We start from the raw sequence: 21,311 nt of genomic DNA, 5'->3' as shown, positions 1-21,311 counted from the left end.
GTTTAGACGCGCTGGCTTACATGCTGTGCAACAATTGGTATTGCCATGGTGTTAATACGACTAAGGGTGTGTGCATATGAGAAGACTTCCTTTCACATTTGTGTGGGTGTATGTGTGGTGTGTGACTGCATTTGTGCCTACGCTTTCGTGCGCTGTCGTTTTAATCGACGTTTAATCATGTCAAATGCTGACGCCAACTTCAAGGCGGAGGAGGAGTTTAAGGCGTTCGAAGAAATGAGTGCGATGAAGGAGTGAACGTGAATGAAGTGTGCAAGTACCTTTTCATTCCTCCCTGTAGGCAGTGTCTTCGTTAGGTCTGTCTTCTTAACTAGTAACTATTTAAGCACTAATAAACTGGTCGCAACAGCTTTAATGCATACTTTTAGGCGAATCAATCTTGCTATTTCGTTCATATTGCTCCAAGAATCTTTGATTCTCACCTGGTTATTGGAATGGTTCTTATAAGACATAATTTTTCTTTTGAAATGCGTTTGCTTTTCATATTTAGATTATGGTAAGCGAAAGCATGAAGTTAGATATACCAATAACTTTTAAAAGTGAATTTTGCAAAAAATTACACTTGTTTCTGAATTTTGCTTTATGACGTATCAGTTTCGAAATCTTTTCTCTATTATTCATGAGTTGAGAAGATCGTTTTCGAAAGGATTATATAAAAATTTTATAAATAAAAAGTGCTTGGGTCCTAACAGGAAATGGGGTTAGGTCGAGTGCTATGGCTGGTCCTAAGAGGGTGGATCACACTTGGGCTGATTAAGACCGTCCTTTGTAAAACCGGACAGCTGTTGTTTTTTGTATATTAAGTTCAGACAAAGCGCCTTAAACCTATTGAACCTATTTATTTTAAATTTGATTTATCAAAGGCGGTACATTCAGAATGTTGAAATGAACTCCTACGAGATTGCGGTAATATTAACCTTGCTGAGAGCAAGTAGTGGATCTCCTGCGTCCTATTCTAGGTCAGAAGTTTCTTGCGGTCGCACAGGAGCTGATCGTGGACTAACGCTTGCTAAGTTCACGCGATATCCATAAGTTCAGTGCTAGCTCGCAGGAGGTCAACGGAGATCCAGCTCGTTGCCACTTCGCTGTAAGTTTTAATAAAGTGAATGAAGGAAAGAGGTCGAACTGAACAGTTGATTAACTGCTTAGAAAGATATCTTCCGAAGACAACTATATGAGTACAAAACTTTTTGAATTAACTGAATGGTGGTGGAATAATGGTGTGAATTGAATGAGGGCAAAGTAGCAAATTATTGTACTAGTATTACCTCTGCTACTTCTCGGAGCCACCCGGGGACAAAACTTCCATGTTTACCCTCGGCAAAATACATCTACTAACCTTTCCAAGTTCACGTTAAACTCATCCTGTCTGATATATTGAAGCATAAATATGAGCTAAGCATCAAACTCTAGCACGCCTGCAGCACAAAGCTTTTAAGCGTCATAGCTTATAAATAAAGTTGTGGCACGCGTCAGTGAAATTTTCCACTCATTGCGCGTTGCACATCATCCTTGCAACTCGTATCGTTACAGTTGCCACTGATTGCGGCGTCTCACATGGCTTTGGCGTAGATAAAGATATTGCTGAGATGAAGATGTTGCCGGCGACGACTGCTTTGAGCATAACGATGAAGACGGAGCTGGCTGGCTGCTGTTGCTGGCGTGCAGTTGTCTTTTTATTGCCAGTAGCTGTCGCTCTCGCGTCGTTGCGGTTGCTTTCAGTCGCTGTGCGGAATATGAAGAGAAATTCAATTTATTTGAGACGACGCCGATAAAAGCGACTGCAGGCTTTGAAAATTTCTACGAAACAGCAACGCGAAAAAGCGTCTTAGCGACCCAGCATGCTGCAGTTTGAGTTGGCTGCTCGGGTAATAGGATTCCAATTGTACAAATGGCAAGCGGAAGCATAGGTGCAGGATGGCTTTAAAGACAACATGTATATATATGTTATGTACCTCTGATTGTATGATGTTAATGACTCTAGCAGCAGCAACTCCGCGTTATTATCACAGCGGGCTAGAAAAGCCATAATTTCACAGTGAGGCGCCTGCCTAATCTCCTTCTAACTCGGAAATGCAAGCATTCAGCATTACGTCTCGATGGCACCAGACTGTTGGCGTTGTACATTGTTGACTAAAGCGTTGTTGCGTTGCTCTGGAGGCAAGTAATAGCCGCAAAGCAGCACTGCTATCGTCTGAATTGGATATTATGTCATTACTTGTCATACGCAACTGGGGTCCTTCCAACCATTTATTTCAACCTTTGATGTTGTAGCGAAAAGAAAAAAAACGCCATTTGACAAATATACATCTCTGCCCATGTTCTATTTGCAGCTGAAATTATTTGCAACTCCTTTCAATGCTTCTCCTCGAATATCTGTTGTTCATTTTGCGCTTTTATCATTTATCTCATACATCGAAGATTATCTCCACATGCGTTCATCATTAGTGTTCTGTTGAGTCGTTAGCAGTCAGCATACTTTATGGCTTACACCCACTCATAACTTTGGATATACAATTTGGACTTGTATGAAAGGGTTTGAGTATCTTCGTTCTCACATTGCGTCCTTATTCATATTTATATCTTTTCGGCTTTACTGCTACGCAATATCAAGTGCTGTTGTCATTTGGCTCTTGTTTGGTTTCTGGTTTACACTCTTATCCTTAAGCATTTTGGTCGAGCCAAATATTGAAGTGGTGTTTTCAGAACTTTCCGCGGTGTAGTTATGCCCTTGGAAAGGGCCTTCACAAATAGAAAACTTTCCATACAACAACTTAATTTTAATCGGTCAGTTTGTAATACCTTTGCCTTGCACAATAATCCATGCCCTGAATCCGCTTGATCGTTCAGTTTTTATGGCAGCTATATGCTTACTGGTACGATATCAGCCGTTTCGACAAATGAGCAGCTTATTGGTGAGAAAAGGACAGGTTTTCAATGGATATCTCAAAAGCTGAAGGACTAGTTCGCATATAACATATACAGACGGACGGACGTAAAGACAGACGTATATGACCAAATCGATTCAGCTCGTCACGCTGATCATTTACATATATATTTCCTAGGGTCTCTGATGTTTCCTCCTGGGTATTATAAATCAAACTTAATACACCCAATTCAGGGTATGTGATTTAAAAGATTTGTTGTTGGATAGCTAGAGCTTGCCTAATACGAGTCGTACGAGTATATCAACTGAGATTTTTACATTTTCGATTTTCATTGACAATTCAATTTTTAACCAGTAAAATTTTACCCCACCGAACCGAAGAACAAGTACCAGGTCCGGACCATAAAATGGATGCATAAAAGCCTCCCACCAAAAGTCCCAGAGCTACTATTATTTCACTATCGATGTGTGTGGCCTAGCGTTGTCTTTAGGGAACAAAATTCCATTTTTCTATTGTCCCAGGGTGGACGCTTGTAGGCGCCTGCTTTCTTCAGACAGTCAAATTGTTGACAGTACTGGTTCGGATGAGTTTGGCAGTAGGGGAGCAGCTCTAAGTATAGAGTATCACTCACTAGATTCCTCAAACATATACCAAAACCTTCCTGACCGTCAATACTGACTTGATCACCGTTTACGCTGGCTCACCGCTCTCGTTTTTATACATTGGGAATAAAGACTATCGCTGAAATAATTTTGTTAAGATAAAAATAATGTCAAATTTCGTGTAGAGGTTTCAAAATAGAACGAATTCAACTACAGCCATCATTCACGAATTTTTTTCACACATTTGTCTCTCTGCGACTTTTTTTGTTTGGCTAGGAGAATGGAGACTATATTGCTACATAAAATAGAAGCCACTGAAAGAGTTACATAATAGTCGATAGACTTCCGGCGCCTTTGACAAGTTCAGTTCTATACTATTCCGTTTTGTAACAGAGTTCAAATCTACATTCCTGACATTTTTTTGAATTGGATTATTTCTTTCCAGCTTTCAAGCAAATTGGTGCGAATTTACAGAATTTTATCTCAAGAGAAATTAAATTCCATTTGATTCCAAATGTTTGTCATTTCGTTTTAATTTACATTTTTTATTGCTTTTTACTTGCACGAATACATTTGTCCGCATTGCCCAAGAACTTTCATAATTAAAGCTCTAAATCATTCGCGATCGAACCTTTGAAAACAAAAGAGCTTTCATTGTGAAATTTCTATTTTCTATGATTCTTTGCTGATGCTGTGATGAAAACTTCATTATTAAAACTCTATTTCATTTGCTCTAATTTCTTTTCTACAGAACTTTCATAATTAAAGCTGTATTTCATTTCCTATATTTTCTCTACTGAAGAGCTTTCATTATTAAAGCTCCATTTACTATGTATGTTATACTCAAGCATCTTATGAGTATTTATTGCAAAAAATGAAATCATTTCTGTGCGAAAGCTTGTAGATAACCTTGAACTAACGCTCCATGCAGTAGTGAAAAGTAATTAAAAGTAGAAAAATCTGCTAAACACAGACAACAAACAAAAAAGTCGTGGCAACCGACCCACCTGGAGTTGCCAACATCGATCTTAAATCGCATATACTCAAAGTAATGAATTTTTCTGCTGTCAAAGCAGACAAGCGTAAAAACTTGTAGCGATTACTTTTATAAGAAACACGAAGTAGAAGCGACATTGCAAGCACACACACATAGCTATACAAACTTCTAAATGTATATGTGTGTTTATGGAGAAGCGTGTACTTATTCATCTTTTATTTTGCTAAGTGGTTTGGGATATGCCAGTGGTACTTACTGAACATATAGCATAGCGATCGAGATTTCTCGCCCCCTTCACTGCCCTCAATTGAAATGTCGGGAAAATATGTCAGCATGGAATTTCTCCACATTTGCCGCTGATTTGGCGCGAATTGAACGAATAAATGCCGGAATGAATGAGATGAGCACTTCAATACGCCAGAGATGTGGAATTTGTTGCAGAAAATATTGAAATCGGTTACATATATATTATAGATGTGTTGGTATGTGTGTGTGTGTGCACATAATTGTATCGAGCATTGCATTGCTGCATTGATTTCCAGAAATGCAATGATATTTACAAATATTTTATATTCAATAAAATTGAATGCCTTTGGGTGCTGGCAGCAGCATCCGTTTTCACTTCAATAATCGCTCTGCATGTTTTTGTGTGTGTTGTGGGTATAAAAAGGGTGTATATGTATGCTTGTACTAGCGCATGCAGCTTGTCAGTTTGACAGCGGCAGGATGTGGCAATTCTTGTATGCCGTGGTCTGGGCTAAAACGCCTACCGAACGCTTTGTGTGCCAACTTTTTACTAGTTTTGTTCAATTAGAAGAGTTTTGTGAGGAGATTTCTTTAGCTAATATGGTTTCTAGGAAAGTGAACAGTAGAAATGCTGGGTGCGCACTTGTTGCGAAAAACTGGAATACTTTGTTAAATAACTATTAATTGCACGTTTTAAGTTTGGATTTTATAAGTGAGCTATAGAAAACTTCTTAGACGGTTTTTTGTAATGGTTTGGGAAAGTATTATCTAACATAAAGCTTGAGCCTATGGGTTGACAAACTTATGAAAAGCTTCGGGTATTTTGGTAGGTTCTAGTGCTCTTATAGAAAGCTTCGGAGACGGTGTTTTATAATGGTTTGAGTAAGTAATATCTAACGTTATAGTAAATGTTTTTTTTCCATATTGTGTTCGGCTCTCAGCAGGCAATTCCAAACCTAGTTGTATACTTTTGAACTTTTTCTGCATTGAAAAGCTCTTAAAAAGCTTTTTTTTGTGAATTATAGTACTCTTATAGAGGGCTTCGTAGTTATATTTTAATGGTTCGGGAAAGTTAGTAAAAATTTATAAATAAATAATTTGTGATGGGCTTTAAAATTAAATTGTAAGAAAGTGAAAGACATTTGGGCTAAGCTCTAGAGTTTACTATTTAATAACCGAATGAGATTTCCATTCATATCAAAATATCGACTCGTTGTGGAGAAAATATTGAATTCTTACCCACCAAATAACAGAAGACACCTTTTAATGGCCTTTACCAGATCCAGTGTTGTCGGATAGTATGACACCGTCCGTCAACGGAAGCCATATCAACGAAATTTATAGAATTTGTTCCACCTTTTTTTCTTACATATCCGAGCTTTACAATAACCATTAAATATATTTCCGGCCTAAGTGACCAATCCTAACTGGTTCTAGTTATATTATTTGGTCTTAATTTCTAATATAATCTAGAAAAATCATGGCACTACTCAAACCTGTATATTCGTCACTACTCTGTAAGGTTTTGTCAACCAAAAATTTGCTGAGTGTGAACTCTGTCTAAGTTGTCACTAAAACACTTTTTCTTGTTGCGAATGCATTTCTCTGCCATCCTTGCGTACAGTTACTCGGCACGATGATCTGCCAGCATTTGAATGCTGTAAAGAACTCCATAGAAATGCAATACAAATAATAACAACAACTAAATAGCTTGGATTCTCTTTGTTCGTTGACTGCGAGCGGCGGCAGTAAAAGCGGAAAAATTTCTCAAAAGAGAAAATTTTTAATTTCCGCCTCAAAGCAGCGCTTATCATCGATTCTAGTTCAATCTTCTACAATACAACAATGGAAAGAAACAGCTTGGCGTAGACGGAAGTGAGTGAAATGAATGTCACTGGAGAACAGCAAGTGCAAAGTATTCATTTTAGTTAGCGGAAACGCTGAAAAAAAAATTAAGATTTTTTGTGTAACATTGGGGACATTGGGCTTAAAATAGTTAAGAAATGAAATGTGAAAGTGACATTTTCGGCGTTTTATTTATTTTTGGCTTATTCTATTAAAATAAAATTTCCTATCAATGAGATTTTTTAAGCAAATTTGCGCTTAACACAATGAAACCAGTCTACAGTATATTATGTGCTGCTATATAATCTATATATATATGAATACCATACAATTTATATTCAATCCGATATTTTACATTACGTTATATAAATTAAGCATCCATAAAGACATCGGTACAAAGCTTAGCAAAAATAGTGCCTCCGAATTTCGCTCATGTCTAAAGAAGGTGGAAATCGGACCATAACTTTGCAATCAATCAAATTCCGAATATGTGTACTCAGTGCATATTGCAGTTTTTATACCCTGACTAGAGTATATTAAGTTTGCCACGAAGTTTGTAACGCCCAGAAGGAAACTTTTGAGACCCTATAAAATATATACATAAATGCATGATGATATCGGCTATCGGACCACTATAGCATATAGCTGCCATACAAATTAAACGATCGGAATCAAGTTCTTGTAAGGAACTTTTTCTTGTTTTAATAAAAATAATGGTCAATGTCTGAGCTATTTTATTGTATCAATAGTTCTTCTAGCCTCTATATACGTAATATATAATTTTTCGGTGCGTATAAGTTTTAAATTCATTTGCAATATTTTTTATTAGAAAGTTTAGTCAACACCTAAAATTATTTCACCGCCTTTAAGCCTCGCAAACTGAAAAAGTACAAAATGTTCGATTACACCCGAAATTCACTCTTACTTACTTGTTACTTTGCAAAATTCTGCATGTTAAGAACAACAATTAAATTTAAAAAAAAAGTCTTTTAAAATTTTGTGACAAGCAATTTTTCCAAAAAACATCAAAAATATTCTTTCTTTAGATTCATTTTATTTTTAACAAAGAGATGGGTTATTGTAATTTCGACCACGTTTTCGGTTGTTTTTTTCTTGGTTAAACGTTTTTTCACAGTCTACCGATTAAGTCGCTCTGATTGACATGTTCATAAATCGTCTAATTAATATACGATTTTTTATATTTAGTATTTTTTGTCTATAAGAAGTTCAATGGAGGCCGTGAATCCGATTGGGAGACAACTTTTGTAAGCCTGTTTTTTGGTTTAACTGAGAAGTTCTAGGTTAAACCTCGGGATGCACTTAGGACTTTCACTTCAAGTTTGAGTTACTCCACCACAGTTAATATACGCTTTACTTTTTATTATTACTATTATATTGTATATTCAAGTTTAGTTAATAGGTTATATCCACTTTGAGGTTCAAATATATATACATATATACATGGTATACTTTGCATATACATATATAATGTACACACATGTATATTCTTCGAAAAATTGAAGTTGACCGTTTCAAAGATGTGAGCGGATTTATAAGGACGTCTCCGAGGTTTGGGATCGGTTCCTAAAACTTTAAATGACATTTAACTCGTAACGTTATTTTTAGAGTCGGTGAGGAAAATTACTCCGAAACATCGGGATCGATCGAATTAAACGGCCTTTTATATACATTTGTCAGATAATGACCGAAGGAATACATTTTTGATATTGATTTAGGTTTTAAGCCATTAAAAAGGCAAAGTTTTTTTAGGAGCCCGCCATTTTGTCAAAAATCGAAATTTTGACTAGTCCGTCGATCATTACCTGTTTGAATCTATAGTTATAACGTTTTTTTTGGAGTTTTACTTTGAGTTAATTCTACGCAGACAAATCTTCCTCACACCGGCAAACAACTTTTTTCTGAGGTTCTTCTGGAGATCGGCTACGGGATCAAGGGAATCAAAAATTATTTTTAATGAACCGCTGATTATTAAGTACGTTGAAGTCTGTAAGTGTTATTTTTTTTTATTTATGTGTTACACTTGTACAAAGCGCCTCTTCAAGCAAAAACAAAAAAAAAAAACACAAAAGAAAACGCATTTTTTTATATTGTAGTTGCAAGTGTATATCACCCTATAACGAAGCTAATAGGTCATTTCGTTACACCCTGTACTATAACTATTTTTAAAAGAAATTATAAGCTTGCTGCTGTGGAGTATTTCAATAACCGAACTTAAATAACTATTGAGGAAAATTGCAAATTAAAATTGTGTAAAATTTTGTTATTGAAATGTAGTTTGACAGCTAGTGAATTGCTATATATTATATAAAAAAGTGAAAGATGAAGAAAAAAATAAAATTTATTCATTGTTATTGCCACCGGAAATTAATATTTGAAAAAGCTTTGAAATTCCACAAGTAAAATGTTATTATATTGCACTTGCATTGTGTTGGAAACTAGTTTGTGGTGTTGACAAGTTGTAAGAAAAAATTTGTCAAATTTTTTGTGACATTTATTTTTGAAGAAAAAAATTTAGTTGACAGTTTCTTTTGAGCCTGTGTGTGTGTATATATTTGTCGACTCCGATTTTGACAAAAGCAAATATTTGAAAATAAAATGCTGCCTAGCTCTGCCAGCACTCAATGTCAGTTGTTATCGAGTTATTTGCCTGCATTAAGTCACCTGTTACACACAGCAATGCAACAAAGGTTGAGGTAAGCACACTCTTACACACACATCGGCGCATAGTAAGTGCTCGAACATTTCACTTTGCATGTTATTTTGCATTTCAACACTTTCGGTATTATTTTTATGCATTCGTATGCGTGCACCTGCGTTTGTGTTTGTGTGTGTGTGTGTGTGCATTTTTGGGATTTTATTGTAATTTGCTTTGCATTGTAAACTGAATGCCATGCAACACGTTTCCATTCTCATTCTGCCACATTCAATATTTGCAACGGCATTCGAGTGCAATTTGGCATCAGCTGTGCTATGTGGTGCTGTGCCATGCCATGTTATGCTATGTTGCTTAGTGCAAATTCGCTTAGTGTTGACTGTTGGTAGTATTTGGTGAAAATGTTGAGTACTTTTCTAATATTTTATTGACATTTTGACACAATTCCTGCTGTGTTGCATTTTTAATACAAATATTTCTTTAAATTCATGCAATCACGGAAAATCTGATTGTGGACTAATGTTTGAGCGTGAACGTCAATATCCATATATCAAAGTAAAATTTTTATAACGAACGAGTTGTCTGACGATTTGTAATCAGCTGATAGAAAGTAAATTTGTTTGGTGGATTCTTAGATTTTAAGTATGAAACAGGTGAATGGACGATATACATATTTAGACTATGTCATGCTTGGGATATCATGTATAAAAACTGAGTGTCCCCTACAACGGTCATCACGCCAGCTAAGAACTCGGTAACAAAAAGGAAGCTATTTAACATATCACACATATAAAATATTGTGCAGTTCAGGCTCTAAATTTAGTAAGGCATTCAACGAGAATTTCGTAGATTCTGGCACCAAATATGCCGAATGCTTTTATCTTTTATCAGTGCACAGAAAATGTATGTGTCGAAAAAGTAATAGATTTCAGTTTAGTTAATTAGTCTCGCAGTTAACAGTTTAAAAGCCAAGGTACTTCGATCTTAAACTCTTAAAAAAAGGATACTCAAGATGGAAGTTACCCCGTCTTTTCCAAACAAATGCAAAAACTGGCATTCGGTAAGATTATAACCTCGCCGCATGGACGACTACTAGGGAAAGACAAACTTCGCTAAAGGTTAGGAGCTCACTGGATCTCTCATGATATATATCGTGTCAGAAAGACCGCATGTCCGTATAAGTACTGAACCATGACATAATATATGACTGCATAATCTGAACGCAATGCTTTATCAGCTTCAAGAACTAGACAGTGCATACTATTTTTTAGTCTGTCTATCCTTATTTAGGGGATTTAAATTAACTCTTGTTTTATAAAAAATATTTTCTCTTCTTCAGCAAGCTGCGCACTACCGCATCCTGGTAGATGAATTTTCTAAAATCTTGTTTACCAGAAGTCGTCTCGAAAATATGTTACCGATGTTCGCTTTAAAAGTTAGTGTACTAAATCACAGCTTCAAGTCGACGACGAGCCAACTCACGTCATACTGTTAAATATATTTGACGCATTCGATTCGTTATCTCACAGAAGAAAAAAATTACTTCAAGTTCACTTTTTTCTTTTCTAGAACTCAACCTAATTTCGTGAAGATATCTTGTCAAATGGAAAAGTTTCCATACAAGAATTTGATTTTGATCCATCAGTTTATATGGCAGCTATGCGCTATATTAGTTAGATATCGGCGGTTTCCACAAATGAGCAGCTATTTGAAGAAAGATGAGCGTGTGCCAAATTTCAGAACGATAACTCTAAAACTGATTGACTGAGTTCGCGTATATATGTATAGACGGACGGACAGTAGAATATGACTAAATCGACTCAGCTCAACACGCTGATTATTTGTGTATATATAAAAAAAAACTAGTACATAATACATACATGCGTGTTATAGGGTCTTCCATCAGGGTGTTACAAACTGGCTGTGGCAAACCAAATATACTCCGTTCAGTGTATGAAAATATGTTCATAAAACCTTACTCGGATAATTTTCATTATATCGACATTCTTATATTTCAAGAACTTTAATATTTTCCATAAAAATTCGCATTATCTAGTAGAGCTTGTTTGGGAATATCAAATGACTGTTTGAAGACTATTATGAACAATCCCCTAAAGCCTTACATAGCTTATTACATAGTTCCAACACAAGTTGGGGTTGTTGGTTGTCTTCGACATAGTAATAGCAGTAATAGGGTTCTACCTAAGCAATTTCCGTATTCTGCTGAACAAATTCCTATTAACATCGTTGAACCTTTATGGGTCTTTGACCTGGAAAAATTATAATATAGCTTACCGCATACAAGCACATTCGGTTAATTTTATAAACCGGTTTCTCTAACTTTCGCAATGATTGCTATCCAAAGGGTCCACAATTAGCATTTTTAGCAGCTGCCTTGATGTCTTTGCTTACACCATGAATACTAATTAACATACAAATTACATTAATTAACACCAATTAATTAATGAAAACAGCATAATATGCAAGTTACAACAAAATAACTGTAATAAAGAGCTGTGGAGTAAATAGCGGTAATGAAGAAAAACCAGAACACAAGTGAACGAAAGAATATGAGCAAGGAACTGGAAAAAAACCCGAGCAAACATATTTTAATTAAACAATTAAAACGAATGATGTTCACCATTTTCGCCACTTTAAGACCAGACCAAAATAGAACGGAAAGCAGGAAGTGAACAAGCGGAAAAAATGAGTGAATGTGGCTTGATTTGACTGTGGAAGCGGTCGTGTTTATTAGATTCTGCTTTCTTTGTTTTCGCTTTTTGACCGACTACAAAGCATTCTCTTTCGTAAAGTTGCGGTATTTTTCATGATGTCTTTTAGTACACTGCAAGAAACGGTTGATTAAAAATTGAGGTGGTTGCTTATTTTTCTTTCAAGCGGTAATACTTTTATAGTGTGTTCTATGATATTTGGGTTTCTTATAGCTTTCTCAAAAATTCTTGAGCTTTCAGTTATGTACAAATATACATATATATTATGTTTTTGAGAAAATTCGATATATTTCCTTCCGAGCTTAGCTCAGCACATTATTCTCAAGGATTCTATATCTGAATAGCTTTATAGTTCTTTTTAAGATACTTCCATATTTGTTTGTCTTCATTATAAAACCTTCTTCTTCTTCTTTGCCCGCAAAACCGTTGACCGTATGCTTTGCGAGGTCATGTCAGTTTTACATTCCAAGTGCAGACAAGTCCCTATGCACTTGGTACTTTTATTGAGTGCGTGGGCGTCCTTGCTTCCCTTGTCCACCTATGGGCCTCAAATCGTATATGCTTTTCGTTAGATCATCGTCTTCCATGCGAACGACATTGTCGTATGTATTCGTTGGATTTTTATGCACTTATCCTTATACTCGGCGTAGAGCTTATACAGTTGGTGGTTCCATCTCATCGGTCAAGAGGACGACTGCAAAGAGCTTGCGAAGAACAGTTCTGTAGAATGCTCCAAGTGTTTTCTCAACTCGGTTCATCATCGGCCGCATTTCGGCGCCGTCTAATAGGAAGGAAATGATAATAGACTTATAGATTATTCATTTTGATTCTTATACCACTATAGCCTTGGTCTATTTTTTTGATTTGAATCAGCTGTGTTGTTTTGATCTCTCTGCGAGCCAACTGACATCCGATATATTTCGCTAGGTACTAAATGTTACTGAGGGACAACTAAATGTTTATAGTTATTTTAGACGCGACCAGTAAGGACTCCGATAGGCCCGTCATATGGTTTTATTTCAAAAATATTTTTCTAATCGTCATCGCCTCCCAACAATAAGACTAGTATTAAGAAATTTTTGGTAAATGTGCTGTCTCTTAGGAAGTGGTCTAAAACTAGAACTATAGAACTTCCGGTTTGATTAAAGATAAATTAAACCTATAGAAATGACACTACCTAAAGTAAAAATATATCTGATTTAAGGTATTAAGAAGCAAGTGTTTAACAAGTCTTAACATAGTCGAGATTGAGTAGTCGGCTCCAGATTTATAGTCGGCTAAGAGCTACAAGGATTGAACTAACAAACGAATATTTTATGCTACCACCATAACAACATAAAGAAAGTAGGTAAGTTTTAATTTTTTGTTGCTCAGATTCAAGATTTTTATGTGACTCTACTAAGAGATTCAAGTCATCTCTCCATATATTATAAAATAATGTTGGAGCTTTTGGTTGATCCCTTCCTATGGCCCTTTTTTGGGATAATTTTTTGAAACACAGCTATTTTTAAATTTTTTTTCCATCTTTCAAATTGAAATATCTCTTACAAGAGGATTGTTTAGATTTCAGCTTTGAGGATTTATTATAGTGTATGTGTCTGTACCACATTTTTATTGCTTATTTTCCATTTACCGCTATTGTTTATTATACGTTGTTTGGTATTTTTCATATTGTGTGTATAATTTCTGTGCGTCCCTTTTTTTGTGGCATCTTCGCTAATATTGTTATACCGTAATTGTTGCAAACACTTTCTTGGCATTGTGTCCTTATTACTTTGTTCCGCAATCGCTCGTCCTTTTGCGTTTGGTCAGCTTGGCTAACGAAATATTTTTTAATTTGTATCCTTTTACCCGCATTCATTACAGCATTGTTGGCGTTGTTGCTGCTTGGATGCCACCTTTTGTGTGCCACTTTTATTATATTACATGCTTGTCTCAATTTATAACACTTTTTGCTCATTTGTATTTTTCTTCTGCTCTTTTTTGTTGTCTCTTACATGTTTGCTTTCGTTTGACGCTCTGGGACACCTGCTTCCGTACGAACACTTGATACCAGCAGCTGGCCAACGAAGGTGTGCCGCCATTGCCGTTGCAAGGCAAGAACTTTCAACGTGCTAGAAATTAGAAATTCCAATCAAAATGCAGCGGAGAGTGGAGCTCGAGAGCGGCGGTGAGAAGTGTGTATAAGCGGCAGTAATATGAGGAGTTAAGAGATCACAGAGTTGAGAGGTGCTATGACAACGTGGTGGAATATAAGGAAACAACATAATGGTGGTTTCAAATTAAAATGCAACGAAAGCAAATAAGCAACAAGACGTTGGTGTAACAATAACAATAAAGAATAAATAAATAATAAAGGGAAAATATTAAAACGCAGGAATCATAATGGTAGCAAAGAAGAGAGAGAGAGCGAGAAGGAGAGGGGAGGAGAGAAAGTGAGGAGAAGAGTGAGCAGAAACGCAGCGGCAAAAAGTTCGCTTAAGTGAGCATCATACTAAGCTAGATATCATTGGTAATGCGAGCGGTGTAAAAATTCCAGCTAACTAAATTTTGTCACACGGTTCAAACATATTGGGTTAACAGTGTCATGCGGCAAAGTCAAAATGGCGTGCTCGAGTGACGCTACAATTAGTTTGGAACACCTCAGCGTGCTTGAGACATATTCAGTAGAGCGTGTAAATTCGAGTGGCTACTAAAATTACAACAGTAGCAAAGTTGGCAGCAAGGATAAGCTTATAAACTAATCGTGTTAGTGTCATATTTGTCATACAAACACGGCAACAACAAAGTCGATATTTACTCTGACAGCTTGCTCAGGAGTGAGCAGCAGTCAGTGACAATTTGCATTCGGCTTATCCTCGCCAAACCGATTTTTAGCCACTTTGACTGCGGTTAGAGCAACACGATTAGCCGCAGACGATGATCCGTGTACATTTTCAGCATCAGTGAAAATAAAATGCACAAAATTAATATAACAAAATTTTTGTCAATTTGAAAATGAACATAACAGTAATGTATTTATACTAATTGGTAAATCTCGTTACGTTTTGGCAAGCTTTTCATTTAAGTAGTCTGTTCTATCTATGCATTTGCTGCTTTTCTTCCCACTTACTCGTTTAAAACTATGCAAGTCACAAAATACTTTTTAAAAATTATGTAATCGTTTTTATCTCTTTATTGAAATTGAATTGGATGGTTTGAAAAATATATTGAAATTTATGAAACTAATGTTTTTGTAACATAAGCTTATATAATTAATTTTAAAAATGTATGCTTTTGTAAATTAATGAAATGATAAAGCGTTTTCAATAAATATATTTTAAAAAAATCCATATTTGTTTAACAATACTTCTGAAGTGTAGAATTCTTTGTTTCAAGAGCCTGTGAACAAACCTCTATAGCAGAATCGAATAAGTATTTATCCTACCAAAAAACAACTAAAAAGAAAAAAAATCGTAATTTCTTTCTTCACATTGTCTGCTTTTAGCTTGATACACTTGACTCAGCAATGCTCCAACTTTTTTAACCGGAGAAAAAAATTTATTTTCTGGAAGTCTGTGACGATTACTTTCTCGTTGACTTTAATTTCTACCCGGCGAGTGACTCTTTGATGTCTGGATACAAAGTGAAGTTACAAGAAGAAAATCTGAAGTATTTAGTCTAATTCGATCAATTTGGCCGTGACGATCGCGGAGTTGTGTAACAAAAGGAGAAGAGCATTCTTTTTTTCCGCAAATAGGACGGGTTTTTCTACAATTCGGCTGTTTCGATCAGCTTAACAATTCGGCAGAGTGAGGCTTTGCAACCGTTTTACCTTTTTCGGGTTAGTCGATATAGATCACACCTTGTGAATTTCAAGAAAATGGTCCCCTTTACGTCGGTTACGAAAGCCTTTGACTTCTTCGGAAAAGGTTCGGCGGATGAAGTTTGACCATTGCTTGGTCTCTGATCTCTACTATGTTGTCAATGACTATGATAATCGATGGATATGTGCGGCGACAGCATCCAAAGCACTCTCGGATTGTACTTCCAAAAATAATAATCGTGTAACCGACCGATATTGATTATGTATATATCAAAAAAACCACAGACACGCCCGCGCCCACTCGCGGTCTAAAAAACTAAAAAATAAAATTCATCCAGGAGATGAATGATAGAAAATTTCGCATCGGGCGGTGAGGGTAAGTATTTAACGGACGGTCCTACTTTTCTGAAGTGACGCTGACCAAATGATTTTCTTTAATTAATACGAGAGGCTTTCAATATTAATATATGGTATAAATAGAGCTTAATATTGGATTAATACAAAACTTAATATTTAGTAGCTCTCATATAAATTACCTACGGATGTAGCCACTTGAGCAAAGTGGCGGCTTTACTATAATTTTTTGTAGTTTGGAAAATTCATTATTGTTATCATCTAAGATTTTGTTATACTTACTATATCGGTTTAAGCTTCATAAGGAGCATCGGCTGAGAGCATTACTTCTATATTAGCAACGTGGCAGAAGTTATTAAAGTTATATTGATTTGAAAGATATAACTTCCTTAAAGCAAATCCAGTCACATAAATATATACATATATGCACTCAAAAGTGTCGTACTGAAAATATTCGTAGAAGAATGCGAGCACAAATTAAAATCTCGACTAGTCAAATAACGTTGCATTCACAAATTAAATTAGTTTTAGACCTTTGACATACAGATATAATGCCGGAGCGTTCTATAGAATCACCAAATTATGTGTGTCAGCGATGAAAAGCAAGGGAACAACAAACAAAACAGTAATATGCAAAATATGTAAATAATTCTTACGAGGGTTACATTATCGATTATTAGATTCTACATGCTTGTACAGAAACATTTTCCTAAACATATAAAAGACTTTCAACAGCGATTTTTTCAAAAGTTATCACATAATCTCTGGGATGACTAAGTGTAGAGACCGGTCAGGTCAATACGTTCCCCAAAGTTCAGCGCACCGAAACTATTCTGCCTGAACGAACAGAGACAGACTAGAAGGGAAATATTGGAATGCTTTGAAAATGGTAGAAAGTGGAGTATATTTTGATGATATGGCAATGACGGAACTGATTTTGCTCATAAGAATTTACAAAGTTGCTAGATTTCAACTCCTATTAATGACTATATATTTAACTGGTGGATGTGGGTCAACCCAATCCCGCAATTAATTTAAGCTGTAAAATTATAACGAAATTCAGAAACTATGTACAATGCTGGTAGAAGCCTCCGGGCCATCTAAGAAGACATTTTAGGTTAACTAACTTTACAACTGTGTTCTAAACAGGGGAAGTAATCTCTTAGTAAAACTGCGCATACTATTTCCGACTGTTCTACATCGTCAGTATCAATTAGCTTTCTAGTGAAGTTGGTTAGCGAATGCGTGGCAGATCCAGAATGACGAGGTTCTAGAGCATTTTCCAATAATGGGTGAAAAAAAACGTTGAAGTGCTTACCCGACACACTAAAAAATGTTCCTGGATGAAAATTCATGTTGGATGAAAGATCGTTCTAATCTAACGTTATCTTTTAAAACTGACACATTCGCGGTTTTAGCTCTTGGCCAATCGAGACAGTGCCTACAGACGGAAGTCATCGATTTCCATTAATTATCGATATTATCGACAATTGGTTTCACAGAGCGTGGTGCATCGGGACTATAAGCGCTAGTTCACATTTTCAGCCGCCTGGCTTACATTTTTATCTTTATCGAAGATACTCAGCAAAATATAGCATATTTTCCCTTTCCTGGTCTCCATCTCAGACGCGAGCTCAAAAAATACTAAGTCAAGCAATCACAAAGCGGTCTGAGAAGCTTTTTAGATGCGAAATCTTATCTTTTTAGCGCCACCCGATCACCCGATTGCACTTATACAGCACAAGATACAAATTACAAAAGCCATCTATTGGAAAAATAATGGATTTCGTTTTAATAAACCTTATATTTCTCTAGGTAGCTAGGTGAGTGGATATCTGACGACGCATCTAGATCTTTAGAAGGCCCAGTCCACGTGGACTAGAGTCTCCTCACTTAATTATGTTCTCTCTGAAGCACCCTGTGCTCTTGATGAATTTCTCAATATAAAAAGTTTTATTTGTGCATTCACATAGAAGATGTTCTATAGTCTCTTCTTCTTTTACCTCCTGACAGCTTCTAGAGTAATCGTATACCCAGTCTGCTGCCATGTCTCCCAATAAGACAGTGACCTGTTAGCACTAGAGTTCTTATACCATTCCTTTTGAATTTTAATAGTTGGCATGTGCGGCCTACATTCCATTCATGCCACGTTTGTCTGCCGAGGCTTAGCTATATCTATAACATGTTTGTCGATTAATTATCTAAATCTTATCAAGCCAACTTATATTCTTGAAGAGACGCAAATGTTTTGAAGCTTTTATTACTTAGTTACATATCAAAAAAAAAAAAAATTGGAGCGAACAGATCCAACCTTGTCATGTTAAACACCAAAATTAAACAACAACCCTCGTACTGGATAGCTATAAACATAACCGGATAGAATAATTATCAAAGGTCAGCCCGACGAGACGCGCTCCTGCCCACGCATACTCATAGAACAATATATACTTGTATATATACTAGTATAATAGGCAAACGCAGACAGCCAAAACAAACAGAGGAATGAAAAAAGAAGCAAACAAAAACAAATCAGTGCGAGTGCAAGTTGTCCTGCAAGTCATTTAATTTCTATTTTTACGCTTGAACCGCTTTATATGTGCCCATTTCCGTTGGTATTTCAATGCCGCGCCCGCCACACACCAGCAGATGAATGCGATTCGTACATAGTGATGCTAACGGTTGTTGTATTTTGTTGTTATTGTATTTGGAAGCTGCTGTGGATTTTCCGCTTCTCTGCGTTTTGCGTGTTGGCGAGAAAATTAAATAAATATAATTAAGAGAAATAACAGAATTCAAATAAACAAAGCGAAGTAATGCGCCGAGGAACGAACCGGGGTAGCACAGTCTACCGAGGCGAATGACAATGGGCGCAAATGTCGGTGGTCTGCTCCAGCTCGCCAGGATGTGCAAGCAAACATGAGTGTTTATAAAATCGCATTTTTATACGTTTGTATATATATATAATATATATATATGTGTGTGTGTGTGGATGCTCAGCATGATTCGACAGTATTTTCTACTAGCGCTCCCTGTTCTCTTGTCAACACCCCCTGCTCTTCTTCTGGTATTTATTATGTGCTTAATGCAACTACTGATTTTGCTGCTTCTGCGTTTTTTTGTCTTGACCCGCACTGCGCTTTGGCATTTTTGTTGCACAATGAAGTGTAACAATGTGGCAAGTCCTGATAATTTGTATTAATTGACAACTAATTGTTTTTTCCTTTTAACAACATTATTGTCAGCGCCGTTAACGCTAGAGCCATAGTCATTGATTCGGACAGAAAACAGAATGCTTGTTGCAATCAAGCTGCTTTTAGTTAATATGCTTCGTAAATGTTCATGGAGAACGCGAACTGATAAAGGCTACACAGTGTGGTGAGTAGAGAAAGACGGTGGATGTTTTAGCAAAGTAAAATAATATATTTATAAACATATTTTCGAAACGTGTTTTTCATAAGATTTGAATTTTAAAAGTAGCGAAGATCTGGATTATATCTTTATGTCGCTTAAAAGTAGGCAAAATTTTATTTTTAAGTAAAAACTTTTATTTTTACTTTTAGAATGAAGTCTTGCCTACATTTAGGATTAAAAGTTTGACTACGATAAGTTTGACTACGATGTCAAATATAAAAGAGTAGGGCATACTTTCAGAGAAACTAATATATACGTAAAAGGACTATTTAATTCGATTAAATTTTGAATTTCTTTAAATAATAAATATAAAATCCAAATTGTCACCATTATAAAGGTGGTTCTTAACGCAATATAAAATATTCGACGTTATTACACTTTTAACACAGTTTGCTACACTCGCGTAAGTACAAGTAGAGAATCAACCACGGTGACTCTATGTTTCTAAAAAAGGTGATGTCACTAAGTGCAATTGACGATTTCTCGATATGTCACATTTAATTTATTAATTAGATTATACTTACATATATATTTGACTATATCTAATTGTAGCAAATACCTTACAAATTGTGTGATGTTCCATGGCAGGAATCCAAATTATATTATTATACAAATTACCACTATAATCTATCTATACATTTCAAATGACAGTGGGTTTTGACATCTGTTTTTTTTTTTGTAGCTTAATCTGTAATAACAAAGAGTGAATGAAATGAAGTGTACTACCAAAATCTATACCGACGAGTACAAAATGGACTGTGGTGTGGGGACGGCGATATACTCCCAGGATCTGGATATCTCTATATCTTTCCGTCTAGCAGACTCAGTTAGCATCTTCCAAGCGGAAGTAGTAGGCATAGAGAAGGCCGGTGGAGGTCTACTGAACAACTACGGGTGGATAAAGAAAGATATTATACAGATAGCCAGGCGGCACTACAAGCCTTGTCGTCACCAATGCTCAACTCGAGCTTCGTACACAAAGCGAAGTGTGCTTTAAGTTCACTGGCAGCTCAACTCGACTTCTACTTCATTTGGGTTACCGGTCACAGGAACATCAAGAGGGAGCGCAATTCGAACCAATAGCACAAAAAAAAAATGGGGAAAACGGTTGGCCTCAAGGGCACGGTTGGCCTCAAGGGAACTGATTAGTTTTTGGTGTCGATCGGTCAAGTCGTTTGGAAAAAATTCGAAAAAAACGATTTTTCAAAATTTTTATTTTTGAGATTTCTTGAAATCTACTGGCCCGATTGGGTCCAAGCTTACACGAAATTCAAGTGCAATGAAACCCTTTGGAATGCCGTTTAGTTTATTCAAATCGGTTGAGCAGTTTAATAGTTATAAGAGGGTCACATACATCCACACACACACACATACATCCACACATACATACAGACATACGGACATCATCGTAGAAATGTTCGGGGAAGCTTCCTCGACCCTCAGAACGTCGAGATCTGTTGAGAACTCGATTTTTGCAAAATGGGGTGAAACCAATATCTTCCCGATTTTTAGAAAATTTTCCATTTTCTTAGCGGGAAGTTAAAAAATGGAAACCCAGAACAAAATGCAGAATATGACAAGATAAAAATAAATTATGACAAGTTAAAAACTTATTACATATGTCCAGGAAAAGTATATATAGACTTACAGCAACAATAACAGGGCATTGGCCATTTGGAGACCATGCGTTAAAAGCGGGTATGTGCTATAATAGTGTCTCTATTAGTGCCTAACTCTAT

General features: G+C 36.1%; 1 protein-coding gene across 4 annotated transcripts in view; it reads left to right on the top strand.

Annotated features, from left to right (window-relative positions):
- The window catches only part of LOC106622056 (protein obstructor-E), a 165,098-nt gene extending 150,307 nt beyond the window's left edge, over positions 1 to 14,791 (top strand). For 3 of the 4 annotated variants that reach the window (XM_070109902.1, XM_070109901.1, XM_070109903.1), the window contains exon 6: positions 14,059 to 14,791. In XM_070109902.1, the coding sequence (XP_069966003.1) occupies positions 14,059 to 14,127 (69 nt within the window). In that variant the 3' untranslated portion in view covers positions 14,128 to 14,791. The remainder of the gene's footprint in view (positions 1 to 14,058) is intronic. The other variant, XM_070109904.1, reaches the window with a different exon arrangement.
- The last annotated feature ends 6,520 nt before the right edge of the window (positions 14,792 to 21,311 follow it).

The sequence above is a fragment of the Bactrocera oleae genome, chromosome 5, assembly GCF_042242935.1.
Source record: "Bactrocera oleae isolate idBacOlea1 chromosome 5, idBacOlea1, whole genome shotgun sequence".
Classification (NCBI taxonomy): domain Eukaryota; kingdom Metazoa; phylum Arthropoda; class Insecta; order Diptera; family Tephritidae; genus Bactrocera; species Bactrocera oleae.
This window is presented reverse-complemented; position numbering and strand designations above follow the sequence as displayed.